The sequence below is a fragment of the Leptopilina boulardi genome, unplaced genomic scaffold (assembly GCF_019393585.1).
Source record: "Leptopilina boulardi isolate dan_hultmark-lab unplaced genomic scaffold, ZJU_Lbou_2.1 LbouV2_142, whole genome shotgun sequence".
Taxonomy (NCBI): domain Eukaryota; kingdom Metazoa; phylum Arthropoda; class Insecta; order Hymenoptera; family Figitidae; genus Leptopilina; species Leptopilina boulardi.
The window spans coordinates 85,796-100,844 of NW_026137688.1; the positions used below are offsets into that span (position 1 = coordinate 85,796).

General features: G+C 31.4%; 1 protein-coding gene across 1 annotated transcript; it reads left to right on the forward strand.

Annotated features, from left to right (window-relative positions):
* The first annotated feature begins 521 nt into the window (after positions 1–521).
* LOC127291550 (uncharacterized) lies at positions 522–14,286 on the forward strand. The gene is made up of 3 exons (XM_051320739.1): positions 522–525; positions 5,919–6,790; positions 14,200–14,286. Exons 1-3 carry the CDS (start codon positions 522–524, stop codon positions 14,284–14,286), a joined length of 963 nt encoding a protein of 320 aa, XP_051176696.1.
* The last annotated feature ends 763 nt before the right edge of the window (positions 14,287–15,049 follow it).

Genomic DNA, 15,049 nt, shown 5'->3' on the forward strand with positions numbered 1-15,049 from the left:
AGGGAAAACCTTAAGTGAAAAAAATTTTTTTTTTTTTTAAAGAAAATTTCAAACAGTATTTATAAATTTTGGAATGATAGTAATCCCAATTCAATGGCGCTTTGTCTGCCAATTATTCCCGTTGTAATGTGACAATCTTGCGAGAAGAAAGAGTCCACTACACAAAAACAGATCTCGATTCCATTTACTGGTAGAAAAAACAATGCCTAAGATTTCTGCATATTCGTCATTTATGCAGTCTCCCGACGGGAAGCCAAGAATCGCGCAGTCTGTCTTAAGTTGTGTCTCACAAATATAATTAAGTTTAGTATCGTTATTGACAGGGATTTCTAAACTATTACAGAGATGTTCTGAATGTACTGTCACAGTTTGTGCACTGTTATATTGTACTCGAATAGTCATAGTAATTTAGACATGACAAAAAAAATATTTGTTTATGATAAAATTATTCTTCCGTTCAGTCTTTTAAACGAGAAACTGACCGTCTCTATTCTTCGAACTCTAAGGTCTTGTTTAGTCGTATGAGTAAGTACGTCAGCTGATCCAACAAGTGTGAGTGAGAGTCTCTGTAATTCTCGTCGGTTAACAATGCCTCCGTGGTGAAGTGGATGTTTTGGGTTATATGTCACAAAATAGTCTAATTTAATATGTGATTCTGGTTTTGGTCGTCTATTTAAGGGATGAAATTTATATTCTGATTTTACCGAAACTTGATCTTCCTTAACAATTTCGTTTTTAACGAGGGTAGTCTCTATTTTCTTATCTGAATTTTCCGATTCGTTTTGAATATTTTTATTGCATGAATTAATTCGTTTTTTTGAGCGACCGCCACGGGGCCTAATTTTATGTGGCATAATTTGAATGATTCATAGCAAAAAAAAAAGAAATGAAAAATCAATAGTTTTCAATTACTTCTTTAACAGAGTAAAGTGGCCCTTAAACAGAAAAGTTGAAATAAGATTCCTAATAATTCCGTAATTAGAGAGACCGAAAAGGTGACGATAAGTAACACGAAAGTAAATAAAAGAAAAATTTCTATTAAAGACATGTTAAGTATAGAAGAAAAAATAGGTTTCTTTCTTTTGCAATGAGAATTTTTCTTATTTCAAAATGAAACAAATTTTTAGGATTCGCTGTTATGAATTTTGATTAGTCATCATCAACGACATAGTCGGAGAGCCAGAATCAAAAATTGAGAACGAGTCATCATCAATGACCAAGGTCAGAGAGCCAAATTCACAATTTTTCGCAATTCAAACAGGTTGTCACTTAAATCTTTGAATACATTAAGAAATTGAAAATTTTCCTTTCGAAAAATTTTCTCTTCTGAATTTTCAAAGTAAAGTATAAAGAATGGAGGAAAATATTGGACAGTTAAAGAAAATATTACTTCTTTTGGTTTTTCTCGATGAGAATTTTGTCTTTATTTCAAAAGATACAGAGTTACTGTTATGAATTTCGATTAGTCATCATCAACGACATAGTCGGAGAGCCAAAATCAAAATTGTGAATGAGTCATCATCAACGACCAAGGTCGGAGAGCCAAAATCACAATTTTTCGCAATTCAAACAGGTCGTCATCTATTTTTTTTTAATGCACTTAGAAATTGAAAGGTTTTTCCTCGGAAAAATCCTCTCTTACACAATTCTCAAAAAGAAGTTTGAAATTAGTTGATTAAAGTTGTTAACTATTCTTTTCTTATAATTAAAAGAATTTTCGGAACCAATGTCTCAGATAATGTCATCATCAACGACCAAGGTCGGAGAGCCAAAATCATAAATTAGGATTGCGTCATCATCAACAACATAAGTTGGAGAGCCATAATCCAGAATTTATTTTTAAGACAAAGTCATTCTGTACTTTTCTTTCAATATAAGGAAAAGAAAATCAAACACTCAATAATTTAGAATTATTGATTTTTAGTTTTGAAAAGTTAGTAAGGTATAATTATAAGAATTTTAAATTAAAAGTAAACGTGAAATTTTGTCAAAATTAAACTGTTTGAAAAATTCTAAGGTGACAATTGATGAAAATCAATTGTTCCGATAACGTAGCTGGCAGCAACGTAAGGAAAAATCCCACCGCTGCCACCATCAGCTTGTTACGAACCGAAAAATATTAATTATAAAAATTATTATTCTTTATGTCCTGGAGGCACCAAGCTGCCGAAATTAAAAAAAAATCCGGTTTTTTATGGGATCGTGTATCCTATTTTAAAAGAAACTGCCAAGTTACGTTATTCGAAAATGAATTTAAGGGATAAAACACAATAAAACAATTAAGACCCTTTTATACATTTATTTTATAAAAGAAATCTCGACTTTAAAATGTTGAAATAATACAATAAGATAAGAAGATGGAACGATACATGTTTAAAAACTTACTCTACTGCTTATTATACCGTCGCAAGCTAACGAGGGCGAGGCGTCGAGCTGCTTTCCGACGGGCGAAAAAATACACACACTTATCAAAGCGCGAAAATGTCATTTGGTAGCGCACAAGAATGCACTTACGGGTCCACCGAATTTAAACAGCGCAGGCACCACACGTGCGGACTGGCCGGTCAAAAAGACAAAAATTCAATAATTTGATTTTATTCAAATCATTGGATTTTTATTAAAGACGACTTCCGTTGGACTTCGTCGGCGTGAAGTATTCATTTTAACTTTACGTCCGTCCAATTTTAATCACTATCTATGTAGTGGATTGTAAAAATTGGAAATCCGACTCACGGACGGGCTTAGTCCCGGCGTCTCAAAATCGTTTTTACGCCTCTGAAAAATTTCAGAGCTGACTCGCGAATGAGAGTTGTACAGCCATTAATTGATTTCCGCGATGCTCTTTTATATGAACGTTTAGAGACTTCAGGTGGGAAAATTTTGTGGACTAAGGGTTTTTAACACGTGAATAAGGCGTGAGCTCTGGGCCTGTTACTATGCCAATAATGCTGAGTTTTCGTTTTCTGTTAACAGTTATAGCCAAATATAATAATATGCACTTAATAAAAATCAAGCATAAATTATTATTGAAAGACTTGTTTTTTTCTTTTATTTTTTTTTGGATTTATTTTATGAATTTTCCTTGTTGGAAAATGTTTTGATTTTGGGTATTTTTACCCCATTTTCATTTGCGACAATTACAACTTTGATGTTGTGTTGTCGTGGGCATGTAAGATTGTTAGGCCCAGAATACATAATAAAAAGAAGTGAAGTAAGAAAGGATCGGAAACTGAAGAATTACGTTCAAGGAAAAAGCTCATCGCGTAGATTTGTTTTAACTATCATTTCCCATAATTCGTGAGAAGTCCAATTTCTAATGTGGTTTCTACGCCTATCTATACTCATTTAAGACCCGCAAGCAATAATAGCGAACCGTACATGAGTAAAACACTTATTGTCGTTATTTGTAATCATTAGCTTCCATATTTTTATCTTGAGAACGTTAGTCTAAGAGAGAAAGATTCGTTGGTACAATGTATCTCCTTATCTCTTAGTGCGGCTGCTAGGTGGAAAGAGACGCACGCTCTACAGTGAATCCAAGCGAGAACACTATGCGGTTGAGAGAGAACGCATCAATAATGTATCAGAGAGAGAAAGATTCCTATGTATAGCATATCTTCTTTCTCTCTCGCGCAATGCCGAGGGATGCGCGGGGAGCTTCCACTGAACGCGTTCAGCGGTGGCCCCCACCCGTCGATGCGAAGACATTATTTTAATTTCGAATACTTTAATTTTTTTTTTTTTTAATTCTCTCAATAATTTTTTTTTAATTAGGTACTTCTGTATAACAATAATTATACTAGCAGAATATATTTATCTACACACAGTTGGCAGCAATAATAATAATAATAATAATACATACATACAATTGAGAGAGGAGAAAATGATATAAATTATAATTAAAATATATGTTGAGCATTTCCTGAAAATCATTGAAATCATAATAAAATAATTTTAGGTTGCTGGAATTATATTTTCAGGCGAAAAAAAAATAATTTACTGTCGAGGCTCGAGTTCATTTTCGCGCGATAATCAGCTGCTGACGTACTCATTTTACAGCAGTTTTTGGTGCCTTTATAATTATAAATATTATAAAAATAAAATAAATGGAATTAAGTAATTTTGAATTTCATTTTAGGACTAAAAATTTAAAAAAAAAAATATGTTACGTACTTGCGTAACACTGGAGATAGAAATGGTAAGTACATTGTACTTTTAATTTTATTAAGTTAAATTAAATTAATTTGCCGTATTTTAATTCTTGGATTGCATAACTTTTTCGACTTATTGTAATAAAATTTAATACGACTTAATCAGTATAAAATCTTTACAAAATTAAATTATATATAAGTATATTAACTAGAATTCATCGCAGAATCATTCATTTTTTTTCCAAGTTTGATTTTTTTATGTATCTTTATGTTTTTCGACCTCAGGAGTCCAAAAATGACATTTTTAAAAAATGTCATTCCGTGTGTGTGTATGTGTGTGTATAAACATCACATTTTCATAAATATCTCGAATAATATAAGAGCTAATGTGTTAAATTTTTTTTTAATTGTAGATCTCACCGGCGGACAACCTTTTTAAAATTTTCATTATTTCTAAAATTTGTATTAAATTACTTTTTTCAACAAGATTTTAATTAAGTTTTTTGAAAATTTAGTTAGTTAAAACATTTACTACATTCCTGAATTTGAATAATTTGCATAAATTAATAGTCAAAAAATTTTATTAATAAAGTAATTTTTAATTATTTTTTATTTTAAAATTTGTAATTGAATTCTTGAAAATTTGTTTCTCAGTTCAATTCAAAAGTATTGTAATTAAAATTTCTTGAAAATATTTCTACGAAACATTCTTATTAAGTAATTAATAAAATTTATTTAATTCCTCATAACAATTGTTTTATAATAATAGTAAAAATATTTATTTATTAATTATATTTTTAAAAAACTGAGTTTTTCGACATTTCTTGTAATCTAAATCGAAATAACGTCTTTTTTCCCCAAAGTCGATCCAAGGACTGATATTTTAATTGTGTAAATATATTTAAATTTTCATTTTTCTTCTCCCCAATTTTAAAAATCTGCAATAACGAATTTTTCAAATTAAATGCGGAACAAATTTGTTAATTAATAATAACTTATCTGAATATTAAATTAACTGACTCTTCCTTTAATAAAATTTCTACTGAATGGAATTTCTAAATAACAATATTTTAATTTTACATTATTTTTATTTGTCTGAACTTTTAATTGTCTAAATTGTCATTTGATGGAATTCTTAAAACAAAGAATTTTCATTTCATCGACTTTGCAAATAGCCGAACACATAAGCAGCAGATGAATTTTGCGCAAATTTAAAAATTAACCTAGACAAAAATATCATGAAAATTTTGATTGGTTAATTTTTAAATTTTTGCCGAAATTCTTTTGCCGTTTATGTATTTGAAAAGATAATCAAATGAAAATTCATCGTTTTAAGAATTCCATCAAATGACAATTCGGGCAAATAAAATATCAGACAAATAGAAATTAGATAGGTGACATGAAAATTATGCTTTTCAGACATTTCACTAAATAGAAATTTTATTAGAAGATGAGATTCTGGTAATTTAATATTTAGATCAGTAGAAGATCGGTTAAAGAAAAATTTTATTGAATTAAAATTCTTTTTTATGGAAATTTTGAAAAATATGAATTGTCTTAAATAAAAATTATGTTTAAAAGAAAAACGGTTAATTAAATTAAAATTGTGTTCAATTTTTGAGTCTAATTTAAAAAATAGAGTCGAATATAATTTGATAATTTATAATTCGACGCCACAAAAATTCTAGCAAGTTTAATGTGGGGAATATTCATGCATCACAAAAAAGTCAATTTTATTATTTATTAATATACTTTTTTATTCCACAGGATTGAAGACGAGAAACTCCTTTTATCAAAAACCTGACCATCCAGTCGGGAATAAAAAAGGAGATTCTTCGTCAAATCCACCGCCAACACCATCGGCAGCAGCTCAACTAGCGCCGCCAGCAGTGGCAACAATTCCACTGCCGCCACCAGCAGCAGCAACAATTACACTGCCACCGCCAGCAGCAGCATCGGCGAATCCACCGGCAGCAGCAGTAGCGCCGGCGAATCTACCGCCAGCAACAGCAGCGTCGGCTAATCCACCACCACGAGAAGAGGAGGATGATTCAGATGTGGAGTACATTGATCGGGGAAATTTTAATCAGCAAAATTTCTTTATGGAAGAAGAAATTCAATTCTTTGGTCAGCAATGGGAAAATCCATCTGGCTACTACAGCTTCCCATTTCCGACGCAAGGAAATGGATATTCAGGTCCTGCACCAACTCCAATGCGGGGTTGCCAATTTTCTTCTGCTACTGGAAATATTGGAGCACAATACGGTGTGCCAGGACCAAGTGGTGCTCAACAATATTTCCAGCAGCCTATGAATACGGCATATCCGCCCCATGGGTACGGTGCAGGAAACTACCCACAAGGAAATTTTGCTAATTATTATTTCCCCGATCAACAGCACGTTACACCAGGCTTCCACCCGCAATGGGGAAGTGTTCCTGAATCAGGGAATACCCTAGCATCAATTCTTGCATTGCAGCAATCTGCAATGTTGTCTACAATGCAAGAGAATTTGTTAAGGGGTTCCCTGTCTCAGGCAACCACAACGAATACAAGCGCTGCCAATGCGAGTGGAAGCGTGGTTAACAGCGAAGTTCCACAAGGAAAGCAGGCCCCCAAAAAAGCTGAGGTGGACGTCCAAGTAAGTGGAGTCGTCTTATTTTGGCCTAATTTTCAAAAGTTCGAAATTCGAAAAGTCGAATTATCAAAAGTTCGAATGTTTACTTTGTCGAATTTTTAAAAGTTAGAATTTTTAAAATATAGAATTGTAAAAAGTTCGAATGTTTATTTTATCAAATTTCCAAAAGTTGGAATTCTCAAAGGATCGAAACTTTTTTTACACAAGAGTTCACACTCTAGTCTAAGCTATGACCAGGTTCAACATAGAGTGTAAACTCTAGCCCCCACAACACCGAAACTTTCCTAAAAATTTATTAAAGATTTTCTTGCAATGTTCGGAATATTTAATTACAAAGTTTACTGAAAATTGTGTAAAGATTTAAATGTCCCGATTAAATAAATGTTTAGTGTGAAACTTTCCTGAACATTTCCTGAAAATTTTCGCCTAATTATAATTATAATAATAATTAGGCGAAGATTTCATTTAAATGTTTCGGAAAGTTTCGCGCTAAACATTTATTCGAGTGGTACATTTAAACCTTTACACAACTTTCAATAAACATTGCAATTAAATATTCCGCATATTGCAAGTAAATCTTTAATAAATTTTTAGGAAAGTTTCGGTGCTCTGGGGGAGTGTAAAAAATGTTTTGATCTTTTCAGAATTCTAACTTTTGGAAATTCGATAAAATAAACATTCGAACTTTTTACAATTCTATATTTTCAAAATTTGAACTTTTGATAATTCTATCTCTTAAAACATCTAACTTTTAAAAATTCGATAAAATAAACATTCGAACTTTTTACAATTCTATATTTTAAAACATCTAACTTTTAAAAATTCGATAAAATAAACATTCGAACTTGTACCAATTCCATATTTTAAAAATTCTAACTTAGGAATTCGATAAAATAAACTTTCAAACTTTTGATAATTCTATCTTTTAAAAATTCTAACTTTTAAAAATTCGACAAAGTAAATATTCGAACTTTTTACAATTCTATATTTTAAAAATTCAAACTTTTGATAATTCTACCTTTTAAAAATTCTAACTTTTAAAAATTCGACAAAATAAAAAGTCGAACTTTTGACAATTCTATCTTTTAAAAATTAATTAAAGTAAACATTCGAACTTTTGATAATTCTAACTTTTAAAAATTCGACAAAGTAAGCAGTCGAACTTTTGACAATTCTATCTTTTAAAAATTAATTAAAGTAAACATTCGAACTTTTGATAATTCTATCTTTTGATAATTCGATCTTTTGGAAATTCGATAAAATAAATAATCGATCTTATGACATTTCTGTCTTCTGATAATTCTACCTTTTAGGTATCTTTTGATAATTCGACTTTTCGAAATTCGAACAATTTTAAGTAGAATTATTTTTAAAAAGTTTAAATAGTTTTAAATATTAAATACAATGTTTATTTGATTGTAGAAATTTCAAAAAGACATGCATAAAATGTTAAATAAAATGATGGAGAAACAAGGTCTTCTTAAAAAAAAAACTGGACGTGGTGGTAGAGGAGGTCGTGGGGGATTTGGCGGCAGTAACAAACGTGGTGGACGAGGAGGACAAGGACTCTCCACTTAATTCATAAATTGATATAATATAAAAAAAAATTAATTAATATTAAAGATTAATAAATCTAATTTTATGAATTAAAAGTCACGAAATTTTTATTTTTAAATGTCCCGAAATTCAATTATTTTTAAAAAATATGTCAAATTCTTCGCTAAATTAATTATTTCTAGTAATTTTCCTCAAAATTTGCAAAAATTGAATTATTTAAAACAGTATCTAAATATTACCTAAAACATCTATAGGTGTCAGTACATTTTTTTAAAGTTATGTGCAAAAAACAATTTTTACAAAAATTTTGAAATGTTAAAAAAAAATTAGTTAATTTTAGTTATTTTGGGTCAAAGTACTCTCATTATTTGTCCGCCGGTGAGATCTACAATTTAAAAAAAAATTTAGCCCTTATATTATTCGAGATATTTACGGAAATGTGATGTTTATACACACACACACACACACACGGAATGACATTTTTTAAAAATGTCATTTTTGGACTCCTGAGGTCGAAAAACATAAAGATACATCAAAAAATCGAATTTGCAAATTTTTGGTAAAACAATGCTTCCCATGAGGAAGCAAAATGTTTTTATTAATGCGATAGGAAAAATTTATTCAGAAATAATTAAATTATTAATAATTGAAACAGTTATATCAACTTAAATAATAAATAATTCTTATTTTTTAAAACCCTCAGTAATTGCAGCACTTGCAGCAATGGACAATGGACTCAAGAAGAATTCAAACATCTTCACAAATTTTTAAGAAACGGTTTTATTTGAACAATTTTAAAAACATTAATTCCTTATCAATAATATTTCTAATATTTCCACCTAATATAATTTATTTTTTCAATAATATTTTAATTAAGGTCTTCTAAAATTTAGTTACTTAGAACATTTTTTAACATTTTAAATTCGAATAATTTAAATAAATCAGATTTAAAATTTATTTAATTTCTATTAACTATTGGTATATAATAATTAAATATTTAGTACTTAACTAAATTTTATAAAAATAAAAATCGCCTTTTTTGACTTTTCTCGTAATTCAAATAGATTAAAACGACTTTTTTCTCGTGTATTATTAATTACTTTCTAAATAAGTAGAAAGGACATTTGATTCTGATTTCATTTCCCAGGGTTGCTAAAGTCAGAAAAAATTAGGAAATTTAATAAAATCTTATTTCAAAAATTAATTTGACATATTTTAGTCCTCGCATTGCACAACTATCCCGACTTATTTTAATAAAATGTGTCTGTTTCCATTTTTTTAAAACATTTTTTAAACAAAAATTCGAGTTTTTTAATATAAAATGTACATCTTTGCAAAATTGAATTATTTCGCTTATCCCATTCAAAAACATCCTAAAATTCATAGCATATTTAGAAAAGCCGTAAGTACAAAATACTGCATAACCTGTATGTATTTTGAAAACAGTTGATATGTTTTTTTATAAAGTGTTGAAGCTGGATAATTTTTATTTTGTCTTTAAAATTTACATAATTAAAAGAAACATTAATAGAATCCACATAAATCAAAATACCTTATAGAAAACGCACAACTTTTTTGCAAAATACATACAAGTTATATTTTTTTGAGTTTGGTTGTTTCTACACGGTCTCTCGAGTTACGTCTTACAAAATTATAGAATTGAATACGTTCAAGGACATTGCTTTTTTTGATTCAATACTATTTTTTCAGTGTATGAATTTTACGATGTTTTTGAATGGGATAAGCGATTTAAAAGAATATTAACTACAATTCTTCGCAAAATTATTCATTTTTAATCAATTTAATCAAATTCTTTAAAAATTCTATAAATTAAAATATTTTTCAATTGAAAGTTCTATAAAATTCAATCATTGTTTAGATTTTTGTTAATAATTTTTATTAATTTATTAATTGTCTAAGGTATTTTAATCCCCAATGAGGTAACGAGAAAAAAAATTTTAATTCCTTTTTATAACTGCTGAAACTGGAAAATAACCACAGTCAATATTTATAACACAAATTTTGTTACAAATGTTTATAAACAAAAAATCCATGTTTCCTAATGAATCTCGTCATTGCAAAATGCTTTTCTATTGAAAGTCTGTAATGTCCAAAAATTTAAAAAAAGGACGAAAAAATATTGAAAAAGTGACTTATTTATTTTGAAAAATCTTCAGTGTAATTCTTGAAAATTGTCTCTCAATTCAATTTTGAAGTATTGGAAATAAAATTTTTTGAAAATATTCCTATGAAACATTCTTATTACAGAATTAATAAAAATTATTTTTCTATTACGAAAAATTGCAAAAGTTCTCTAAATTCAATACAATTTTTAATAAAACTGTTATTTGCTGTTCTCTTCGGAAATAGAAATTTTATTTTCGATTTAAAATCAATATTATAGCAAAATAAAAATCACTATTACAAAAATAATCAAAAGATTATTAGCGAATAAGAATATCTGGGAAAAATATTTTAAAACGGTTTAATTGTAATTTTTATTTAAAAAATACTTTATTTGCATCACATACTCCATTTAATTTTACTTAAATAATATTTCATTAGGTATTAATTTTAGAATTGATTTATTTACTATTTTTTTTATTTTTATTTACACTTGTCTTAGCACATAATTATCGTGCCTACAAGAGGAGTAACGCTATAAAAGTATATATATATACATGTATAAAAAGGAGCTAGTATAAAGCATAACACTAAAACATTAAACTAAGAAATATTAAGAAATATTTACGCGCGCAATCATAATCCCACGAAAAACATAGACAAAACGCTTTATTAGAGTTCGATCGTCACTCGAAAAAAATTTTAGCCAACATTCCACTGACAGATCCGACAAATTCTTTAATCCCATGTATGCGAGTAAAGGTTCGTAAAGATGACTGCAGGAAGGACACTTAATTAAAATATGAAATAAATCCTCATCTTCCTGAAAACAAGAAGCACAGTCTGCATCGAGGTGTAATGTAAACTTTTTGTTATCAAATAAAATTCTGGGGGTGTGACGATTTAACAATATAATTTGAGCAAAAATTTTTTTAATAAATAAGGGCAGAGACATCATTAAATAAGTTTGAGTATTAGAGCTTAGTGAGAGATGAGGATATAAAATTAAACTCCTTGACTGTAAGAGGCATTCCTCATCTCTTTTTCTTAGGAAAAGATCAAAAGTCTCGAGAGCAGACCCCCCCCCCAGGAGCAGAGTGTTTCAAGGGACACCTCGCTCCAAGAGTTTATTAACCCGCAAGGTTCAAAAAACGAATTTTTTAACTGTACTAGCCAGTTCAATTTGTTATTGGGTTGAGCATTAGCTAATTTCAAGAGTCTTTCAAGACATTGCCTGGGATACCGTGAACTATCCATTTCAAAAAAAAATTTTTTTAACCAGGACAAAATGTTCTTAAAGATAAATAACGCAGTATGCTTCGCGCCCGTTTCCAATCTGACGGCATAATTTGGAGTACAAATAGGAAGGCCCAGTAACCTCTTAAAAAAGGATAATTGAACCCTCTCTAAGCACTCCAAAAATTTTAGGGCCCATATTTGACAACTGTACCGTAGAATACTTTGAACTATACTATCAAGGAGTCTAGTGATCGATGCCCAAGAGCTAACTCCCGCGGAGTAGACCACCCTCAAGACTAAACCTGCCGCTGTATTCGCGGCGCTTACGGCTCTCTTTGCTGCCAGAGAAAAAGAACTCAGGAGTTGTGAAAAAGGACACCCAGATACATATATTCTTTAACTACCTCGATGCAACCGTCCCCATATTTAAAAGAAGTAAAATGTTTAGCTTTAGAATTAGCAGAGTTAGTAAAAATAACGATCTTCGTCTTGTCCGTGCTAACCGTAAGGTTATTAAGGGCACAATACGAAGATAGCGCATCCAGTTTTTTCCGAAGCTCTGTTGGCGTATCCGCAAGCAATACATAGTCATCGGCATACCCAAGAAGCATAATTTCATTCTTGCTGTTTATTGATAAACCTCTACAGCCCCTTTTAATAAAATAATTATCCAGATCCGAGATAAAAAGCAGAAAAAGATAAGGACTTAAAACCTCGCCCTGCAGTACACCCTGAGAAACCTTGACTCTGTCAGTAAGACCGTCGTTAGTTTTGATAGTAGTAAACGCAACAGAATAGAAATTAATTAAAATATTAATAATCTTGGAGCTAAGCCCCAGCGATCGCAGCTTGTGCCAATGGAGTTTATGACAAACAGATGGAAAGGCCCCCTTCAGGTCAATAAAAGCGGCATAGACCACCTTACCCGGTGTACTCAGATGAATCTGTATAATTACAGAAAGATTAAACAAGTTATCTAAACAACTTCTGTTTTTTCTAAAACCCGCTTGTGATTCTGGTATCAGATCCAATTCCGTAGCCCATTTAACAAGACGGTCGCAAATGACCTGAGTGAAAACTTTAGCAATACAGTTCATGAGTGTTATAGGCCTATAATTATTCGGATCTTTAATATCCCCCTTTTTATAAAGCATGTAAGTTGTTAAATTTCCCCATTCCTTTGGGACTTTTTCCGTGTCCAAAATTTTGTTAAAAAGATGATTCAAAAATAAAACCCAATTCTGTGGTAAATTCTTTAAAAAATCATAATTTATATCATCCATTCCGGGGGCCTTACCATTTTTACATTTATTTAAACAGCCGATGATCTCCTCGGTCGTAATGCTTTCGTCCAATGAAGGGACAGACAATTTACAAAAATAAAAATCAGTTGTGGGGGAAACACTTTGTTCAGGGTAGCAATTCAAAAGAAAAGTATGCCATGTATTAATATCTATTCCGCACGGTTGTTTACCCTTACGACGGAAAGCATTGACAGCCTTCCAAAAGTCAGAAGAGTTCTTACACTTATTCACTGCTTCAGTTCTAGCCAGATGGTACATTTTTTCTTTTAACTTAATAACTTTTTTAAATATTTTCTTTTCGGAGTAGTAAGTCTTTTTAGATAAAAAAGAGAACGACTGACTTCTGCAAAGCCGCAATGCATCCGAGAGACGCTGCTTAGCCTGTCTACACTCAAGATCCCACCAAGGTTTACGCCCTATAAATTGATTATAATTGTAACAATGTTTAACCATTTGCAATTCAGTGGCAACCTGTTTTATTGTTGAAATAAAAAGAGAGTTAAGCTTATCGACATCTTTTTCTAAATCTGCTACTTCGTCCCTCCATGCCATCTCTGTGGCAAACGAAAATATCTTTTCTTTATCAAAGCAAAATTTGGTAAAACTATTATCAGTATTATAATTAACATTAAAAGAAAGTTGCAAAAAAATAGGAAAATGATCCGACAGCGTAGGAAGGTAACACACTTTCAAATCCTGAACCGCGTGAAGCGCTCCAGATGAGCACCAGACAAGGTCAATCGTGCTTGCCCCTAATGAGTTCAAAAAGGTAAAGTTTGCTGGGCAATCATTTAAAGAGCGTCCGTTTAATAAGATTAAATCATTAGATTCCATAAGGTTGATAATCTCTTTGCCTCTAACATTTAAAATATTGTCAATTGAACGTCGTATATTAAAAACAGAATTAGTAAATTTAAAAATCTCTGGATCAAGCTGATTTAATTCCGCGACTCTACCGTTAAAATCACCACCGACAAACAAAGGGAAATCAGAAAAATCAATAAAAATTTTATTAATGGTAGTGTTAAAATCATCAGAAAACCTGTCAAAGTCCTCATCCGGAGCGACGTAAACCAAGCCTACAATAAACTGAGAATGATCTGAGAAAGAAATAAATTTTACAAAAATCATACAATGACTGATCGATATGATCGTACAAGAAAACAATTTAATATTATACGCTAACAGAAGTCCTCCCATGGCTCTGCCGTAGTCATGCGCTCTTCTTGCTGGGGAGAGAACACATTTGAAGATACTGCTGTTGAAAGGTTGTAGGATTTCGGACTCCGACCAAGTTTCACACACGCATACAATATCATGGCTGCTTACGTCTTCCTTCAGATCTATCACATTGCGAATGCCGTGGGCATTCCAGAACACGACTCTCGGTTGACATTTGTGGTGGGAGACAGGAGGCCCAGTGGTAGACCTGCGCGCCGACCCTCTTGAGACACTAACCTCCCGCTATTGGGGGTCAGCTAAGGAAAGTTTCCTCGAAGCCGTCAATCGTTTGGTGGGAGGCGGGGCAGGGTTCTGTATCGGAGTGTTTGGTATGAGAAAATCGTCTAAGGTACCATTGCCAATATTGTTCAACTGAAGCTTCTCTGAATTCCTGGGTCTACCCCTGGATCTAAGAACCATTGGGTTAGGAGGGGGACGCACATTGGTAGGGGGAGTAGTCTCCGCATTCGAAATAGACTGGCGATGCTGGTTTCCCATAGGAAGCCCCTCACGAAATTGGGAGGAAGACGTGGAGTCACTCACGATGTTGGTACCAGAAGAATTCTCGTAGATTATTTTGTTACCGACAATTCTTGCTTTTATCCCCTTCGCTTGTAGCTCCTTGATCTTGGACAGCAGTAAACGGCGATGCTCCCTTTCCTCTTTAGAGCGATCATTGGTAATAATGATATTTCTCTCTTTAAGTTCCCTCACTTTTGTGAAAACGAGTTTCACCCAACGTACGGCAAGAAATTTAATCATTACAGGGCGGTTATTTTTCATTCTGCCAAGACGAAAGATATCATCAACCGCTGGA